This window comes from Mus pahari, chromosome X, assembly GCF_900095145.1.
Source record: "Mus pahari chromosome X, PAHARI_EIJ_v1.1, whole genome shotgun sequence".
Taxonomy (NCBI): Eukaryota; Metazoa; Chordata; class Mammalia; order Rodentia; family Muridae; genus Mus; species Mus pahari.
In genome coordinates this window covers 28,352,891-28,374,054 of record NC_034613.1, presented here as the reverse complement: position 1 = coordinate 28,374,054, position 21,164 = coordinate 28,352,891, and the positions used below count along the sequence as shown (strand labels likewise).

The 21,164-nt window shown below is 42.5% G+C and overlaps 1 protein-coding gene across 1 annotated transcript in view; it reads left to right on the top strand.

The window, feature by feature from the left end:
* The first annotated feature begins 12,558 nt into the window (after positions 1–12,558).
* Kiaa1210 (KIAA1210 ortholog) overlaps positions 12,559–21,164 on the top strand; it is a 39,200-nt gene continuing 30,594 nt past the window's right edge. The window contains exons 1-3 of the mRNA XM_029534213.1: positions 12,559–12,595; positions 12,866–13,037; positions 17,489–17,615. Of these exons, the coding sequence (XP_029390073.1) occupies positions 12,559–12,595; positions 12,866–13,037; positions 17,489–17,615 (336 nt within the window). The remainder of the gene's footprint in view (positions 12,596–12,865; positions 13,038–17,488; positions 17,616–21,164) is intronic.

Sequence of the window (21,164 nt, the reverse complement as noted above, 5' to 3'; positions counted from 1 at the left end):
GTCATACCCTGCATGTGGTCCATATCTCTATGATTTGGGGACACCTAACTTGATGTGATCGTATTCATAGCCATCCACTTCTTTCAAATTTCATCATTTATTTTTTTTTCTTTGTAGTGGAGTAACATTCTATTGTGTGTATGTACTGCATTATTGGTGATCGTCTATGCTGATTATTGTGAAAAAAGCTGCAATAAACATGAATGGGTGGGTATCTCTGGTGGTGAATATTGAGTCTTTTAAGTGTATGTCCAAGAGTGGTACAGCTGGGTCATACTTGATATCTAGAAGTAGTCTTTTGAGAAACCTCCATGTTGATTTCCATACTGGCTAAAGTGCTTTCTACCTCAGCCAGCACTAAATAAGGATTCTTTTCCCTCCCAGCTTTACTCGCATCTTCCCCCCTAATGATAGCCATTCTGACTGCTAGTGATTCTGGCTTCGAGGAGGGGGAATCTCGGAGTAATTTTAATTTTCATTTCCCTGATGGTGAAGGATGCTGAGCATCTTTTCAAATATTTATTGACCATTTGTATTTCTCCTCTCTTCTATTTTCTTTCTCCCTGCACAACTGCACCCCACACCCCACACCATAGATTTTCCTCCATGTAATAGTCCTGGCTATTCTGGAACTTGCCTTGTAGACCTGCTGGCCTCAATCTCACAGAGATCCACTTGCCTCTGCCCCCTCCCCCCACCTGAGTGCTGGGATTAAGGGCATGTACCATCACCACCTGCCTGTATTTTTTCTTTAAAAAACAAAAACAACTTTTAAAATGGAAAATGTTATCATATAATATATTGTGATCATGTTGACACCATGCCTAATATAAAAGAACAATAATAGATTTGCGTCTAGGGCATCCATCCCCAGCCATAAGCTTTTGGCCAGGTTTATATTGCCATGTCTGAATTCTCCTTGTGAAATGAGCCTTATAGCCATCCAATCAAAAGGTGGTTGGTTACTCCAAAAACAGTCATGCCAGGCAAGGGTGGGGCACATCTTCCCTGGCTGGTTGTTGTCAGCACATGTTCAGTGTCCAGTAAACAGCAAACATTCAGTATTTCTTTTGCTATTGCCTCCATAGCATCTAAAATAGACCCAAGAACATAGTGTGCATTCACACAGTCTGGGTGTGCTGAAGGGAGGAGGCCCTGATGATGAACATTCTGACTAGGCTGTATGGTTCAAGGACTACCAGTAGCTATTTAAGGCAAAAGAAGGCAGAAGGCAGTGCCATGGGTGCAGTAAAGGAAGACATTTGGATCCAGAGTGTCTTCAGATCATCCTGCTCATTATGTGAGGTAGCAGCTGCCCTGTCTCACAGTTGAAAGAACACCACCACCTATGGATTTAAGATCTGAGAAAATTAGAGGTCCAACTGGCCTACATCATCCCAATGAAGAAGGTTCAGGAATCTCATTTTCTGGGAGGCATTTTTGTTTCATTGGGCATGCACCCACTGGGGATAGCAGGAATCTCCTCTCCTTAGGCCAATCCCCCCCCCTTAAGATGAAGTTTGTTCAGAGACACTCTATTTCCCACCAGACAGAGCTGAGAGAACAAAGGCTATTTGTTGAGACCAGGAGGTAATTCGCAGATTGTGTCTTCCAACCGGCACTCTGTGGGCTAAAGTCTCTCAAGATGAAACCAAAAAGTTTCAAATTGTTTCACAAAGGGTACAGATGGTCCAGCGTGGGACTAGGTTTCTGCCTGGTTTCCCATTCTTGTTTATTGCCTCCACATCCAAGGTTCCGGGAGTGGCTGGCTTCCAGCGCTTCCCTCCCCTCCCTAGTCCCGAGTTGCTGACTCTGCTCTCCAGTATCTCTAGGATAATAAGGGCAGGGAGGAACAGAGTCAAAGCCCACAGATTCCAAGTAGCTGATGGAAATGCAGGGTCTACACCTAACACCCATTTCTCTTTCTTCTACTCAGGTTCCTAACCTACTTTTTTGAGAGGTTCACTTCTCTCAACTCATGTTTTTTTAAAATTTTTATTATTATTATTTTCTTTATTTACATTTCAAATGCTATCCCGAAAGTTCCCTATACCGCCCCCCTACCCCTGCTCCCCTACCCACCCACTCCCACTACTTGGCCCAGGCCTTCTTTTGTGCTGGGTCATATAAAGTTTGCAAGACCAAGGGGCCTCTCTTCCCAATGATGGCCGATTAGGCCATCTTCTGCTACATATGCAGCTAGAGACTCGAGCTCAGGGGGTACTGGTTAGTTCATATTGTTGTTCCACCTACAGGGTTGCAGCCCCTTTCCGCTCCTTGGGTACTTTCTCTAGCTCCTCCATTGGGGGCCCTGTGTTCCATCCAATAGCTGGCTGTGTCAACTCATGTTTATTGACTGTTAGGAGTTATAATAGTATTAACCATGACAAGCAAGCAAAACCAGACAAACAACTTCAGGCATGAAATGGAGAAGATTAGTGAGGAATTTGGGCCCACTGCTCTTGACACATACTCCCAGTAGCACCCTCTTTCAGATTTTGTGTCAAAGTTTCAATCACCTATCACTAATACCATCAAATTAAAAATCTGTGGCTGAATACATTTATTAGGCCAGAGTCCTCAAGTTCCAGTCATCTATCTATTTATCTATCTATCTATCTATCTATCTATCTATCTATCTAGTCTCTCAAAGTAATACTGGAACTCACTCTATAAAACAGGCTGGTCTTGAACTCATAGACTTTCTCCTGACTCTATCTCCCAAGTGCTGAGATTACAGAAGTGTACCACCATGCCTGGTGAGTCACCTCGTAATTATTCTCTCCACGGGCTGGTCTTCAACAATGCCTTTGAGGGAACACTTACTACCCAAACCCTTACACTGAGGCTAATCCAAGCTTCTGAGCTCAAGCCATGCTTCTGCCTCAGCCTTCTGAGTGCAGGGATTATAAACATGCACCACCACGACTACCTATACGGTCTCTGATTACTTGATAACTGTTAATCAAAGGTTGCTCTCAGCTATGAAACAGTCTGCCATTCTTTGCCACTCACCGTGACAATTGGGTCTGTCAAGGCCAATAGCAAAAGCATCTGTGACAGCTTCAAATGTCTGATTTCCATAGCTATCCTCTATATCCTCATTTACAGGGCTCACATAATTAGATTAGGTACACCCACACCTAAGGGGAGGAAATATATAGGAAGTTAAAAGCTTGGGATCTATATAAGGATTCTGTCTACTGCAGACCCCATGCAAAGCATTTATCCTACCAAATAGCTATTTTTTTTTTAATGTTTGGCATTTTAATTTAATGACTACATTTCTCCATTCCTTCTCCTTTCTCCAAGCCCTCCCTTATACTGTTCCCTGCTCTCCTTCAAATTCATGGCTTCCTTTTTCACTAATTGTTATGGCATGCACATATGTGTGTATTTATGTAGGTATATTCCTAAATACAATCTGTTGAGTTCAAGTACTGTTTTCAGTGTTGAGTCTTTGGCACTAGATAACCAATTGGAGTGTTCCCTCCCCCACACCCTCCAGGGAGGCTATTGAATGGTTTTGAGGACATAAGACTAACTCCATAGTAGCAACATTCTCCATTCTGGGAAGGGGACAGACCTGGCAAGCAAAGTTTTCTGAATCCTTGAAGCTCAATAAGGCCATGGTTAAACAATGTCATCAAGCCTGAAAGACAGGCCTTCTTTCTTTGTTTTTACCTTCAAAGCATTCACAACCTTTCAGTGAGACAGGAAGAAGGGGAGGGTAGCCCTGGGTTGGCCCTGGGAAGAAAACATGCATTTTTCATTCTCATTCTGTGTGTGTGTGTGTGTGTGTGTGTGTGTGTGTTGCTAGGATCAAATTCAAGGTTGTGCCCATGCTCCTCTGCTGTGGGACATTTCAGTCCAGCATGCATTTAAAAAAATGAATCAATAATGCAATTTCATATCTTTGCTTTTCATATTAGCAGACTTGCTAATGACCACTTTACATGAAGACATTTGTATAAACATATGTTTTCTCTTTCCTTCCTTCTCTTACCAGTAGAACTTCATAGAACTTCATGCAAAGAAGTTCTTTATTTGAAATGTGTCTCAAATTTTTCCCATTCGTTTAAACAAGAGGAACACTTTCTGTCTTGACTCAGACTTTACCCTCCAGTTGCATACTCCAGTATCCATCCTTACGAACCACACAGTGAGCTTGGTACTAATGCATAATGCTGGTATTCAGATAAGCAAAACGTTGTCCCTGTCCACAGGGTGATGGAAGCTATAGAAGATGTATATGTGAATGGTAAGGAGCATGATGGGAGTAGACGTGGAAGTCCGAGTCACAAAGAACATGAGGGAACTTAAGGGAATAAGCATTTGGAAAGATGGCATTCCAGGCATGATGGACAGGCTGTGTACAGTTCAGATAAAGCAAAATAACAGTATGTTTTGGAAATGGCTCAGGAGACCACGGTGTGGGAATAGGAGTACGGGGGGTGGGGGGGTGGTATTGGGAGACAGAGGTGCCAGGGGGCCCCAGAGTATATAGAAGGGTGTTTAACCTTCAAGTAGCAGAAAGTTGGTGAATGAGTTTTAGCAGAGCCAGGGGCTGATGTGACCAGTGTGACAGTTTAGTGTGACAAGAAAAATGTAAAATATACCATTAATATTTCATAGTGATTCCATGTTGAAATAATCTTTTGTTTACATTGGATTCAGTAAAATACCTTATTAAAAATTATTTCACCCGTTTTTGGGGTTGCTTTTTAAAGTGCTGATGCCAGGGAATTTTTAATTGGGTATGTGGCTTACAATTGTGCTTCTCTTAACATTTGCTGGGCTAGGACTTTATTGTTGATAAAGAAGAGGGCCAAGGACAAGGGCCTGAATGCTATGCTTCAAAATCAGGGCTAGGACAATAGGCCATTAGAGGCGCCTGAGAAGGACCAGCCAATAGGAAAAGAGGAAAATTCGGGGAGTGTGCTGTTCTGAACAGAAACTGATACAAAAATTTTTTTAAAAGGGGCACTGGGAGGCATAGAAGCACTTTGGGACACCTGGCTTTAGCCAGAGCAGTTCTGCTGTGGGGAACGAGGCAGGTGGCTTGGAGCTCTCGCTGGGACCAGTATGGCAGAATTCCGATCGAAACCACAGAAAGAGTAAGTAGGAAAAAGCGCTTCGATTTTGTGCTAACACGACCGAGAAATATGGGGAGGTAACAGGACAGGATTTGCAGCAAAGGGGAGCTTTCTTCATTTTATTGTGATTGCCAGTGTGGTGAAGAGGAGGGATGTTCCACTTGTCCTGCCTGACAGCATAGTTCCTGGTGGTGATGTCCGCAGGGCATTTAGGATCCGTTGAAGGAAATGAGGCATGCATTCAAGAAAAATTTCAGACAGAACTCTGGGGTTAAACAGAATTGCTTCTCATAGTGGTACTGAGCTTCAGGGGTGTCAAAATACACCCTTTTCTTTGTTCTCCCTTGGTCTTTCGTAAGTTTGAGTGCTGGGAAGTACCGCCATGTTCACAAAGATGGCCACAAGTGTCATAGTGATTCCTCATCCATCACTCCTGGCCACGCCCTCTTTCCAGCGTCCCTAGGCCAGATATCCTGTGTATCCACGTACTTGCCTATTATTAGGATTACTGTATTTTTTTAAAGAGATGATGCCTACCCTTATTGGGCAATTGTGTTCGTATGTCTTTTCTTGAATAGTTTGAGGATAAAGGGTAAATAGTAAGGCATAATGATTTTTTTTTTGGTATCCTATATATCAAAGGACTCATCTTTCCCTCTTTTGTTCTGGATTTTTTTTTAGTGAGGTGCCATGGCTGACTCATTAAGTTAAGTATCCATCAGTATGGAAGGTTTGGAAGCCTCTGGAGAGGAGGGTAAGTCGTCCAATGACACCTTAATCGCTAGAACCAGATTTACTGTGTACTGCCATCAGGAAAAAGGACTCAGTCTTATAAAACAAAAAAGAAGAAGAAGACAATTAGGAAGGGAAAGGTGAGGGGGGGAAGAGTCTTAAGGGAGGGGTGAGGTAGGAAAAAAAAGTAATAGAAATCATGTGACATGAAAACAAAATGGAGGCTGCTAGGTCCAGAGAGAATGGAGGGATGAAGGAGGGCGGGGCATGAGAGGGGAGGAGTTGAAAGGTCTGAAGTCTTTGTAGAAGCTTCTATTCGCTAAGGTAGAGGTATTCCTGTTTATTCAGAAAGAATAACCAGAACTAATCCACAGTGTCATGGATTCCATAAAGGTTTCAATGCAGACAGTAATTCAGATTTAACTAAGTGAGGGATTTGTAACGAGTAAAGGGAATAGAAACAAAAGAGGCGACCACAGGCATGTAAATTCAGATTATGAAAGGCCTCATATGCCATCCTAGCTTGCAATGTTTATGCATATGTGGGCGTGACTGCAGGAAGGCAGCCATGATGTGAGTGTGGGGAAGAGGTGTTGAGGAATGGAGGAGGCTGCTGGGAGTGGAAGGGGGGTGGGGACAATCGGATGGTGAGATGAAATGGGAGGAGAATCAACAACAAAAGCGTCACTTGAAACCGCCATAATGAAACCTAATACTTTGTATGCTAATTAAATCAAAAAATATTAGATTAAAATAAATCTCATTTGCAAACCTTCCTCAAATGTGTATTCATTAGCTAAGTTGTTCATCTATCCATGAGAGATAGCTGAACCTGAGTGCAATGATCAAAATGGAGAGGTAAATTACAAATTACAAAAACAGATTGTATTTTCTGTTTTTTATTATTAGTGTATATTAATTATACAAAATAATGGGTTTCATTGTGAAGTTTTTATCTATGCATGTACCTTAATTTTAATATGGGCCGGGCTGGAGAGATGGCTTAGCGGTTAAGAGCACTGACTGCTCTTCCAGACGACCGGGGTTCAATTCCCAACAACCACATGGTGGCTCACAACCATGTGTAATGGAGTCCGACGCTCTCTTCTGGTGTGTCTGAAGACAGCTACAGTGTACTCATAGAAATGAAATAATAAAAATCTCTAAAATAAATAAATAAATAATATGGGCCACTCCCATCGCCATTTCTCTTCCAAAAGTACATTCAGAAAAGGAACTATGAGACACTGTAAGAGTTGACTTTGAAGACAGAACCAGATGTTACAGTTAATTGGCTTGGGTGTTTTTGTTTTGTTTGTTGAGTTTTCTTTGTGTATGACTCAAAAGACTATCTAGAAAGGTGTAGAGTGGAACCTCCTCCTGGCTTCCTGTAGGCCTAAGTTCACTGAATGTGTGAAGTATGGGGTACTGAGCTTGCCCACGGTGCCATGAAGGCCCTTGATCTTTGGTTAGCAGGATCTCAGAGAGGTATTAGACACTCCAGAACATTTAAGAAATGGTTATATGGTTGGATGGGTGGATGAACAAATGAGTAAGTGAAGTGACGCCTCACCAAAGCAGACCCAATGACGTCACCAACTGACTGGTGCTGATGCCTACAGAAGAGGCATCAGTGTACAAGTCTTGATGAAGGGTGGGAAGAGGGAAATGCTTTTGGTGTATTCTCTAGAGTTTTCAAAAGATTACATATTTTTTTTTGAACTAGTGCTGCCCAGACAATAAAATGGCCATTTGGAAATGGAAGGGAGGAAAATTTAGATGTGTGTGTGTTTTCTAAGTAGCAAGGCAAAAGAACAAGATCGTCGTTTTTATATTATGCATTTTAAAGCTGAGTTCAACCCAGATGGAATGGATTGTCCATATGCTTGATGATATAAGCAAGCACAGGAAACAGTAGCAATAATTTCTCCACTGGATTTAGCTGGGATTTCTTCTGGAGGCTGTTTCATGACATGTGACACGTTCATTCTGGACTTTGTTGTATAATGATGTTGAAATTTGCTGTTTGGAAACTGGATTGAACATAGAAATCAATGGCTTTGTTAAAGAAAGTCAGCTGTCAGCATCTGTGGTCAGCTATGTGCTCACTGGCTATAACAGCGCCACCTTGTGGTGACATGAGTTATAGGCATATAGGTGACAAATATTGCTGGGTATAAAGGTAAGTTTTTACCCCTATCTGCCTAACTACCCTTTGTATTTTCAGTGGATTCTGAAAACCAGCATTTTGTGGATAATCTTCTAGAAATTTAAAAGCAACCCTTTCAAAAAGTAAACTTGAAAGGTGTATTTATAATACCTAAATATCTGGCCAACGTCTTTTTGTAATTTAAATTATATTATTTATTTACATTCCAGTCATTACCTCCTCTCAGTCCCCCCTCCCATAGTTCCTCATCCAATTAATCCTCTCCCTTGATTCTGACAAGGTGCTCTATCCCCTACCAGACCTCCCCCTTACCCGGGGTCTCAAGGCTCTTGAGGATTAAGTGTACCATCTCCCACTGAAGCCAGGCCAGGTAGACCTCTGTGTATACATATATATATATGCCAGGGTCCTCTGACCAGCCCGTGTATGCTCCTGGTTGGTGGCTCAGTCTCTGGGAGCTCCCCAGGGTCTGGGTTATTTGAGTCAGCTGGTTTTCTTAAGGGGTTACTCTCCCTTTCAGCTTTTTCAGTTTTTTCCCCTAATTCAACATAGGGGTCCCCAACTTCAGTCTCAAGATTGAGTGTAAGTATCTGCGTCTGTCTCAGTCAGCTGCTGATAGGGACTCTCAGAGGACAGCCATGCCAGGCTCCTGTCTGTAAGCACATCATAGCATTAGTAATAGTGTCAGGCCTTGGTCACTGTCCCTTCCCACCCCCAATGAGATGGATCCCAAGTTGGGCTGGTCATTGGACCACCTTTCCTGCAGTCTCTATTTTTGTCCCTGCATTTCTTTTAGACAGGAATAATTCTGGGTCAGGAATTTTGACTGTGGGTTAGTAGCCCTGTCTCTCCACTTGAGGCTCTGTCTACTGGAGGTGGACTCTTTGAGCTCCCTCTCCCCAGTGCTGGGAATTTTGGCTAAGGTAACCCCAGAATACCTAGGATACAACCTACAGACCATCAAAAAAAAATTTAACAAACAGAAAGGCCCAAATGAGGATGTTTCAATCCCACTTAGAAGGGGGAAGGAAATAATCATGGGAAGCAGAGGGAGGGAGAAACCTGGATGGGAGAGAGGAGGGGGAGGGGAAAAGGGGAACAGGATCAGATATGGCGGTGGGGGGTGTGGCCAGGAGAGAAGCCCAGAGAGCCAAGAGAGTGAATGGAAATAAGTAGCCTCAGGGAGTGGGAGGTGGGGGGACCCTCTAGAGAATACCAGAGACCCTGGAGGTGATATATTCTCTGGCCAACATCTTTGATTGTATTAGGATTTCAAAAGTGTGTATTTAGCAACTGGTTACTGTCTAAGATGGTGCCCTGCTTCTAAACCACTGCTTAGGGTCAGTGAGCATCCAGCACACCGTGCTTGCCAGTCTGGTTCCTTTGTTCTGTCCCAAATCCCTGTTAGCAAAACTATGCAAACCCCACACTCATACAGCAACTAGCACCCAATGGTACAACGGAACCGTCCCTTACCCATTAGCGCCCCTAATGGAAAGAGATGTGATGTGCATTATTTAAAGTATTTTGAATCTTTTTGGGAAAGTAGGTTGTTTCTTCCCTTCAAAGAATGAAAAAGGAGGGAAAACACAAAATCTATACATATTGAAATTCTAACACACAAGTCTCCTTGTTAATTTAGGAGGATAAAATATGTGTCAGTGTGATTTTGTCATGAGGATGTTTGGCAAATGTGGTTTACAGCCTTACCAGTTTTGGGTAGTATTAGTACCAGTTTATTATTATGTTCACCCAGCTGTTCCATGTTTGCTGGTTGCGTTACAAATGGAGCTACTGGGTGCTGACGCTTCTTTCTTGTCTTTCATGGTTTGTAAGAAGTGGGTTTGCAACTCTGAAATCTCTAGCTTGCTTTCCTTCCACCCACTCTGGGATTTTGAAGCAAAGGAGACAGTAGGCTGTGTAATTTGAGAGCATATGGTGGTGCCTCTAATGGTGGAAATGTCGCAGACTCTTCCCTGCTTGGCCCATCTCTTCTCTAAGGGCAGGTATTTGTGATTGGTGTGTTAGAGCTGGCTCAGACTAGCTCAGACTGGTTCAAGCTGGTTTCAGAGAGGCTCAGACTGGCTCAGACTGGCTCAAGTAGGTTTCTACTGATTCAAAATGGCCGTGGTGGTGGGAGTGTTTTCATTTGCACCCAAAAGATCAAGAGTGTAGACCAGGGAGGGCATTTCCCCACAAAGGGTTAGCGGGGCTAGTTGTTAGCTCTAAACTGTAAGTGTGATTCTAGCTTAGAACTGCACACACATACCTCGGTCCTACAATCCCAGCGCCCAGGGTGTAGAGGCAGCTTCATCTATGAAGTGAAACCCTGTTTTCTTTTAAACTCTATCATCTCCTAGATTTAAGAAATTAAAAAATATTAAAAAAAGAAAGCCAAACCTGGGGTGGTGGTATCTACCTGCATACCACATTCTTGGTGTGAAGACAGATGGATCAACAATTTGAGGGCAGCCTAGGCTACCATAGCAAAACCCTTGAACAAAACACTTCACAGTTTCATAGATTTAAAAAGTTAGAAGATTAGAAGATTGCTGATGAAGGCCTAGAATACTAGCACTTGGAGGTGGAGGCAGGAGGATGAAGAGTTTGAGGCCAGCCTAGTTTACACAGTGAGACCCTGTTTTCTTTTTTCCTTTTTTTTTTAAAGGCCCTCACAGCTTTGATTTTAAAACTAGAAACTTAAATAACAACAGCTAACCTGAGTGGTAGTACAGGCTAGCAATGTCACCAGCACCCAGGGCAGGTAGAGAGAAAAACTGGGAGTTCCAGGCCAACCTGGGCTACAGTATGAGACCTCAGGTTTTAAACTCCCACAATTTCCAAGATTTAAAAATTAAAAACAAAACAAAACAAAACAAAAACAACTAAAAGGGAAGGCCTGGTCTGCAGTGGATGTAGCCAAGCCTGAGGTGGTAGTTCAGACCTCAGTGCCAAACTTCAAATCAAAAGTTTGAGGATAGCCTGGGATACAGAGTAAGACTCAGTTGTTTTTTTCTTTTTAAAACCACCACAAATTCTTAGATTAAAGAAATTAAAAGTAAACGATAAGGTCTGGCCTGGGGTGGGATCACAGGCTGCTATATTTACACTTTGGGTGTGGAGGTAAGGGAACCCCAAATTTGAGGGCAGCCTAGGCTACAGAGTGAGACCCCTGTTGTTTTTAAATTCCACAACTTCCTCAACTTAAAACATTTAAAATGGTTTACAGAGATGGTCAAGCCTGGGATGGCGGCACAGGCCTACAGGCCTGCAGGCCTACAATACCAGCGCTGAAGCCAGAGGATGGAGTTTAGGAGTAGCCTAGGTGACATAGAGATGTCTTTTTAGAGAAGAAACACATACAATTCCCTAGATTTAAAAAATTAAAACATTAAAGGAGAAGGTTAAGCCTTGGTAGGTGGTTCAGGCCTGTAAAATCAGCACTTGAGGTGTAAAGGAAGGAGGACCAAGTGTATGGAACTAGCCTAGGCTACGTATTGAGACCATTTTAAAAAGCCTCACAATTTCATCGCTTTAAAAAAATTAGAAGATTAAAAAAGAAGATACTGCTTGGGCTGGTGGCACAGACTGTTATACCAGAACCCACGTTTGGAGACAGGCAGCTCAAGAGTGTGAGGCTGTCTTCCACCACATAGCGAGACCCTATTTTTGTAAACCCTCACAGTTTTACAGATTTAAGCCATTAGAAGTTTAAAAGACAATGTTGGGGAGGTGGCACAGGCGAGCAATAGCAGTGCTCACGGTATTGAGGCAGGAGGATTGAAAGTTTGAGGTCTATTTTTTGTTTTTGTTTTTGTTTTTTAATTCCTAGAATTTTGTGACTTTACAAAATTAAAACATCAGGGGCTGGTGAGATGGCTCAGTGGATAAGAGCACCCGACTGCTCTTCCAAAGGTCCAGAGTTCAAATCCCAGCAACCACATGGTGGCTCACAACCATCCGTTACAAGATCTGATTCCCTCTTCTGGAGTGTCTGAAGACAGCTACAGTGTACTTAAATATAATAAATAAATAAATCTTTAAAAAAAATTAAAACATCAAAAGACAAGTCAGGTCTAGGTGGTGGCACAGGCATGTACTAACAGGACTAAGGGAGTGGAGACTAGAGGATAGAGAGGTTTTACATAGCTTGGGCTACAGGGGTTTGTTTTGTTTTGTTCCATTTTTAACCCCTACACTTTCCTAGATTTAAGAAATTAAAAGATCCAAAAAGAAGGCCAAATGCACAGTGGTAGCACAAGCTATATCAGCCCTCTCTGGCTGCACAGACAGGAACCCTGGGCTACAGAATACAAACCCACCCCACCCCAATTTCCTAGATTTAAACATTTACAATAATAAAGATAAAGCCATACATGGGTGGGTGTGTGTGAATAACACAGGCCTGTAATATCAGCAATGGGGAGTCTGAGGCAGGCGAATCAGGATTTTAAAGACCAGCTGGTCTATATAGTGACATACCAAACCTTCCCTCCAATAAACTAAAACACAGTAAAATAGAACAATCAAAAGGTACAAGCATGAAGGCCCCCAAAGAAGATGCAGATGAGCTTTTCTCAGTCATTGAAATTGACAAGTAAGTGGGTATCTTATGAGTTTAGCCTGAATTAAGGCTGCCTTATGACCCCAATCTGTGCCCTGGGATGCTACTTGCCACTGCAATGCAGACACTTGCTTACTGAGTTTCTGAGGGTGTCACAAACAAGTGAATAGTGTGATGGGTACCAGAGGTGAAATCTACAAGGCACCTGGAGTCACCAGCATCTTCCTGCCACTAAGGCTCCATCTCTCTTCTCCCTTTACTTCTTCCAGAACACTTGGCCTCATGTCCATTTCTCGCTTCCAGGAAAGAAGAAATCTAAGTTTAAAGCCTTTAAGAGCTTTTTTGGCAAGAAGAAGAAGAAAGAACCAGAAGAAGTCCCAGAAGCAGCAGTGCTAAAGCCCAGATTTTCTAGCAGCAGTGGGAAAAGTGGGTCTTCTCTGCAGCCAGTTCTGGAAAAGCAAACGATGGAGTCCAAGTAAGCCCAGATGGGGTCAGCAGCTGGGGCTGGGGCTGGGACTGGATCCAGAATAGGCACAAGCAAGGAGAATGATCAGACTCCAGTCTTACTGCTCATGAGGAGCTTGTGGTCCATTTCATAACATCAGGATGGTCCATGTCATACAGGTGTTTAGTCTTTTGGCCTAGTTTGCTTGCCTCACCCCTAGGTTGCAGATCTGGAAAATAAAATCTCAGGAGGAGGAGCATTTTAGTATACAAGAGCTTAAGCATAAAATCGTTTGTCACTGCAAAGGCACAGAAATGATCTAGCCACCTCAATCCATCTTTCATTCCCCTCCAGGACACTAGGAGGTCACAGAGATATGAGGAAGGCTGTTTCTCAGCCACTCACTCACACCAATCCGATTTCTCTTTTATTGGGATATCCAGATGTCTTTATGGAGCACTCCTTAGACTAATTCTTATGACATTAAACTACACGTGTCTCTAGCTGCATATGTAACAGAAGATGGCCTAGTCGGCCATCATTGGGAAGAGAAGCCCCTTGGTCTTGCAAACTTTATATGCCCAGTACAGGGGAAAGCCAGGGGGGTAGGGGAGCAGGGCGGGGGGGGGAGGGTATAGAGGGCTTTCGGGATAGCATTTGAAATGTAAATGAATAAAATATCTAATAAAAATTGTAAAAAAAAAAACCAGATATCAGAAAAAGAAGAAAAAAAACCCTACAAGCATCTAGAGGTGCTACGCAGAGTTCACTAGTGCTCCTAGTCGCCCTCTGATGCTCAGCCATGCTAAGACTCTCCCAATGCGCCCCCAAACATTTCCCATGCCGTGATGACTCTGAAGTATGTATGATTCTTTAATGAGTGCACCTACCATGTAGACTTCCAGATAGCCTTGCCAAGGGCTATTTCACAACAACAGAAGGACTGATTTCACACCTTACAAGCAATGCCATTGTAGGACATTGTCTCAAAATAAGACTATATGCAGCCTGTCTAAACCAGAGGGGTTGGGGGATGTTAGGGCTGTCTGATTTAGCTTGTATTGGTTTTGCAACTTGGCAATGGCTATTTTTACAAAGATTGTAACTTCTCACTCCAAATGGTTCATTAACTCTGCTGTATTTGTCACATTATGTTGAGAGAGACCCAAAGCAGGTGCAGAGAGAGAGATAGTTTTGCAAGGAGCATAAGTTATAAAGTATAACTTTAGAGCCAGAAGATCACTCCTGGCTTTTGTCCCTTGCTCAATATACTAGGACAAAAACCTTAGACAATATCACTTGGGTGTTTGGAAGTGAGTTCAGGCTTTTTAGTCATCTAAACAATCAGTCATGTCTTAGGGTTTCCATGACTGTGAACAGACACCACGATCAAGGCAAGTCTTATAAAAGACAACATTTAATTGGGGCTGGCTTACAGGTTCAGAGGTTCAGTCCAGTATCATCAAGGAGGGGACATGGCAGCATCCAGGCAGACAAGAGTGCAGGAAGAGCTGAGGATTCTCAGCATCGTCTGAAGGCTGCTAGGGGAAGTCTGGCTTCCAGGCAGCTAGGGTGAGGGTCTTACAGTCAACACCCACAGTGACACACCTACTCCAACAAGGCCACACCAACTCTAACAGGGCCACACCTTCTAATAGTGCCACTCCCTGGGCTGAGTATATAGAAACCACCACACTAAGAGTTCTACATCTTGTTCTGAAGGCAAACAGGAGAAGACTGGCTTTTCCACACTGGGCAGGGTTTCAAAGCCCCCACAGTGACACACTTCCTCCTACAAGGTCACACCTCTTAACAGTATCATTCCCTAAGGACCAAGCATATTCAAACCACTACAAGTCATAACACTTATAGCCAGCTGGGCATGGTGGCACAAGCCTGTAATGCCAGCACTAGAGATACAGAGGCAAGGTGATCTTTAAGAGTTTGAGGCCAGTTTGGTGTGCATAGAAATTTCCAGGCTATCCAAGGCTGCAGACTCAGTTTCATGGAACAACAAACAAACAAACAAAATCAAACATTTTAACAGTATAATTCAAAGATATACTGTTTTAAAATTTCCATGTTGAGGTTTGGTAGTAAGAAAACATTGTCTTTCTTATAATTGAGCCATTATATTTCCATAAGTGTAGAAAACAGTGTAGAAAAAAAAACCAAAGTATTTCATTGGCATGCAGAGTGCAAAGTGCATGGGCCGTGTGTTCAGAATCAAGGTTGCAGTGAAAGCTTACAATGCAACACAGATGAGCACTGCCAGAAACGCTCCATATTTGTTATGCAATTGATTTTGAATTACTTTTTAATCATTGTATGTTTCCCAGTACATAAACCCATACAGGGTTGCAAGTCACGATTTAAAAAAAACAGGGCTTTGCAGTCACCATTGCAGCATGCACGGAGGAGGGGGCCATGAGGTTCTACCCTCTACTAAAGAGTCCCAGTTTTCTTAAGAGGTGTGGCCTTTGGTAGGGTAACTGTGTCCCAGTGGATGTCCCCACATCCATGTGTATATCGGAAACACTAATTGAAGACAGTGGTTTTAAAAAGGAGACATGAAGAGGAGAGGGAGAAGTGGGAAAGAATAGTAGGAGTTGGAGGGGCCAGAGAAAATACTACTTGGTTATTGAATCCCAAATGGTCAACCCTGAAAACACACACACAATGGTGTTAGCAGGTTATGTTTGTCTACTTATTCATATATGTATTTATATATGTAACAATAGTAATTAAAGAAAAGGGCCATGAATTTGAGAAGGAGCAGGCATGGGAGGGGTGATAGGAAAGATGGGGGAGGGGAAATGATGTAATAATATTTTAATAAAAAAAGAAAGTAAATGAAAGAATATAGAATATATTGTATGAAATTCTCAAAAATAAAGTAAATAAGTAAAATTTAAAAGAACAGGTTTTTTTTTAAATCAAAATGAATAAAAAGAGACCTTGCTTAAAGCAACCATCATGAAACGGTGACTAGAGAAGCTGCTGGGGGCTCCCTTGGAGGCAACTTGAGATGCAGTAAAATAGAGGAAGCAAGGGTCCTGTGTGCTGCAGCACAGGCACTAGCCTGCTGATGGCACTCCCTCTCTTCCTGTCTTCTCTCCATCCAGTCCTTTGTTTCTTACACAAGTACCCTCATCTTTCCCCATTCACATTGGCATGCATCCACTCTTGCATTTCAAATGGCTGAAAAAAAGTATTACCAGGTCCCCAAGGGCGTCTTTTGTGCCATTTGCTGTTCTTTTGTTTCTAACATTTCTCCAAGTTGTTTGAATACACACTTCAGATCAAGCTGGTCCCATTCCTAATAGGAAAGCCTTTCTAATTGATCTGGGGAGGGGGACACATGAATGGTGCATAAGAATGCTTTCGGTAGGATAGATGTACATGATAGGTGAATCTTTAAGGTCTTGTAAACAAAGGAAAACAACAACAACAACAAAAAGCCCTATATCTTGGAGTCTGTTAGATACCTCAATAAGTAAAGCTGCTTGCTGCTAAGCTTACAAGCTGAGTTTCAGTATAGGGACCTACATGGTGAAAGGAGAGAACTAACTCCCTGAAGTTGTTTTCTCTGACCCATATATGTGGGCAAGCATGTACACAGGCAGACAGACAGACAGACAGATAGACACTAAATAATGAATACATGTAAAAAAGGAAAGACAGTAAGTTTCTGGGCAAATCCTTGAATTTCAAAACAAATCAAAATAAAAACACTCAAGGGAAATTTGAGTGTGAAAGATTTTTTAATAACCCTTCCAAATGTAAATAAAGAAAATAATAATAAAAAAATAAAAAAATAAAAAATAAAAAAAAGAAACAGATATTAAGCCAGAAAAAAAATAACCCTTCCATTTCTCAAGATTGTCACTATGGAGTTCTATGTTATATGGGCAAATTGTATGATGACTAAACCATCTCAGTATTTGTATGTACAACATAAACAATTTAATATTTATTTTATTTTTGGAGATTATGATATAGTTACATCATTTCCCTGTTTTCTTTCCTCTCTCCAAGTCCTCCCATATACCCCTTGTTGCTTTCATGATGACTATGAACCACAACAAAGGCATACACAAATAATTTTTAAACATTAAAATTAATCTAAGGCACAAGGCAGAAAATGAAAATCCCTCTCATTTCTTTTGAACCCTTCCTCAGAGGGGCTCACCACTGACAAATACCTCCCAGACATTTTTCTGAATATAAACTATGTATGTATGTATGCACATGTATGTGCATGTTTATGTATGTGTGTGTGTGAGAGAGAGAGATGTGTTTATGTTGAATGGGTCCATACTTTTTTAATTCTCTCCACCTCAGAGATGGCTTTCAGTGTCAGTCCACCTGCATCTCTGCATCCTCCTGAGCTCTCTATGGTATCTATGTTATGAAAATACCTTGCCCTTCAATTCTTAATCCCTTGCACTGCTTTTACAAGACTTTTTCTTTCCACATAGGCCCAAGAGTGGCATGGGAGCCAAGTCCATATCCCATGACAGTATCTTCTGTTTGGGTCCTGAGCCTGAAAAAACAGCAGTCGAGCTACACACTTCTCCAGAGCCCCACAGAAGCAGATCACTGAAGGTAACGATGAATCTGACTTCATTCTGATTAGACACTGTTCTTCTATCCTGATCCCTTCTCAAAGGAGGGAGGAATTTGATCCTGATTATCAACTAATTCTCTCTCACAGGGCTACCTTAAATCTCAAATAATACAATATATAAGTAGGCATTTAACTAAGTGACATGATGAACACATAGTGTTGACTGCTGTGTGCTTTTATTTATCACACCCAAGGATACCATCATTATTTTGATAGTGGACAGTTTACTCATTTTTGTTGTTGTCGTTGGTTCTTTCTTTTGACAGTTTACTCTAAGTGTTAGCATGCCAACCCCCGCAACCTTTTCTCTCTACAGAGGTCTTCTACTTCCAGAACTTTGCCTAAAATCACAGGAAGTGGTGCCCTTGAAGCTTTGAGTGGATCTGGGGACCACTGTTCTTCCAGCAGTGGAATCTGGACCCCAGGCTCAAAACTTACTGAAGTAATACCATGGCAATATGTGTAGCATGGTCAGCTAAGTCACACAGGCAGGTTGTCTTAGGGGTTCTATTGCTGTGAACAGACACTATGACCATGCCAACTCTTATAAGAGGACAACATTTAATTGGGGCTGGCTTACAGTTCAGAGGTTCAGTCCATTATCATCATGGTGGGAAACATGACAGCATCCAGGCAGACATGGTTCTGGCTCGAGAAGCAGCAGGAAGAAAAGAATGACACTGAGCCTGACTTGAGCATCTGAAACCTCAAAGCTTGCCCCCAGTGACACACTTACATCAAAAAAGCCACACCTACTCCAACAAGGGCACACCTCCAAATAGTGCTGCTCTCCAGGGGCCTATGTCAGTCAGCCATTTTCATTCAAACCACCACATTTTACTCCCTGGCCACACATTGGCTTGTAGCCATATCATAGTCCAACTTCAAAAGTCCCCATATTCTATCACACTATCAGCACTGTTTAAAAGTCCAAAGTGTAAAGTCTCTCCTGAGATTCATGCAATCTCTTAACTGTAATCTCCTATAAAATCCAAAAAGCAGACCATATACTTCCAATATATAATGGCACAGAATATACATCCCTGTTTCAAAATGTAGGGAAGGGAGCATAATGAGGAAACACTGGACCAAAGCAAGACTGAAAAACAGCTGTGCAGACTCCACACTCTGCATCTCCATATCTGATGTCAAAGCTCTCTTCAGACCTCCAATTCCTTCAGCTTTGTTGACAGCAACACCCCCCCCCCTTTTTAAAAAATCTTGTGCTGGCTCCACTCTGTTAGCAGCTTTTCTCAGCAGGTATCTCATGACTGTGGCATCTCCAACATCTCTGGATCTCTAAGACAATCCAGACTTCACCTTCACAGCTTCACACAATGGCCTCTGATGGCCTCCATGCAGGGACACCTTCACACATGCCTGGCCTCAGTGGATTTCCTCAGTCTTGGAGGGAGATTCCATAGCCCCTTTTTTGTATCCTTGACTCTAAAGCCAGAACCATGTGGCTGAAGCTGCCAAGTTCTGCTGCTTGCTGGAGATGGAATATGAACCCTTCTTTCAACTACATCTTCACCAGCTTTCTGGTTTTGATGGTTTCCTTCACTGCCTAAGTGTGGCAGTCTTGGCACTTGCTCAATAGACCAGGCTAGGCTTGAACTCAGACCCACTCACCTCTGACTGCTGAGTTCTGGCATCAAAGGTATGCACCACCACACCTGGCTCTAAGCCTTTCCTTAATTCCTTTTCATTTGTCTTTAATTCATTTTTACAAATTGGAAGCTTAGCTGAGTGGAGTTTTGCTCTGAGGTCACCACTCCCTTTATCCCACTTAGAATGAGGCTTTTCTTTAATCTGTTTACCCTTTCTAGTGCCTCCCCCCTTTCCTCTAACTGTGTACACTTTGTATTTTTCCTTGCCCAGCTTGATCCTTTTCAGTATAGTTCTGCATAAAACTGGCCTTCAATAGCCATGCAACACAGGCAATGCTCGGTTGTTTGGAAATGTCCTCTGCCAAAGCAGTCAATCCATAACTCTTCAACTCAGCCTCAGGCAGACGCTTTGGACAAGGGCAAAAAGCAGCCACGGTCTTCACCTAAATATCAAAAGAATGATTTCTAAGCAACATGCAAATATTCTTCTCTTCTGAAGCCTCTAAGGCAGGCTCCCCAGTTCAAATCATACCCAGTACCACTGTCTTCCATGCTTCTGCTAGTGTGGCCCATTGAGCCCCAACTTAAAGCATTCAGATACTTTTCTAATCCAAAGTCCCAATTCATTCTTCCAAATAAAAGTGTGGTCAGGATGATCACAGCAGTATCCCAGTCCTTGGAACTAACTGCTGTCATAGTAAGGATTTCTATTGCCACGAAGAGACACCATGATGAAACTCTTGTAAAGAAAACCATTTAATTGGGATTGGCTTACAGTTTCAGAGGTTTAGTCCATTTTCACACTGGCGGGAAGCATGACCACATGCAGGCAGACATGGTACTGGAGAAGGAGCTGAGAGTTCTACATTCACATTGGCAGACAACAGGAAGAGACAGTGAGCCACTAGGTCTTGCTTGAGCTTCTGAAACCTCAAAGCCCACCCTTAGTAACACACTTCCTCCAATAAGGGCACATCTACCCCAACAAAGCCACACCTCCTAATAGTGCTGCTCCCTATGGGCATATGGGGCCTATTTTCATTCAAAGTAGCACACAGGTCTATGCTTGAATTCTTATCCTGCAACTTACTGGGTGTAAGATCATGCTCTAGCTGTTTAACTTTTCTGAGCCTTCCTTTCCTCATTTACAATGTACAGTATTAATATCTCCCTCAAAATCTTGCTTATGAGGATTGAGTGAAGTCTTTCAAGGGGCTGGAGAGATGGCTCAGTGGTTAAGAGCACTAGATGCTCTTCCAGAGGACCCAGGTTTAATACCCAGCACCTCATGATAGCTTATAACAATTTGTAACTCCAGTTCCAGGGGACCTAATATCTTCTTCTGGCCTCCATTGGCACCAGGGACATGGTACACAGACATACACACAGGCAAAATGCTTACACACATAAAATAAACATGAATACATGCAGTTAATGTTTTTAAAAGAAACTATTCAGGGCCACCAAACTAGAATATTGTTGATTTAGAAATGAATTTCAGGTATGTTAACCTCAAACCCCACAGGCTTAGTATTACCTGCTTTCTAAGATGTTTTAATTCTTCATAGCTGTCCAGACACAGTAGCACTCTTATGGGCCCATTTTCATTTTGTATTTGGCACAAAGTAAGTTGGGTTTATTTCTGACATGTGTTGGAGACTTCACGTGACTGACTGCTTTAAGCAGTGTGTGCAAACTCTGCTGTGTGCTTCAATCTTGAAGGGTAGGGAAGAGAACGTGGAGGAAATCAGCAGAGGATGTGGCTCTGTGACTGGGGGACCCAGTGTCAGTGGATTGCTGCCTTCTTGCAGCACATTAGGTGTACTGGCTAGCTTTGTGTCAACTTGACACAGCTGGAGTTATCACAGAGAAAGGAGCTTTAGTTGGGGAAATGCCCCATGAGATCCAGCTGTGGGG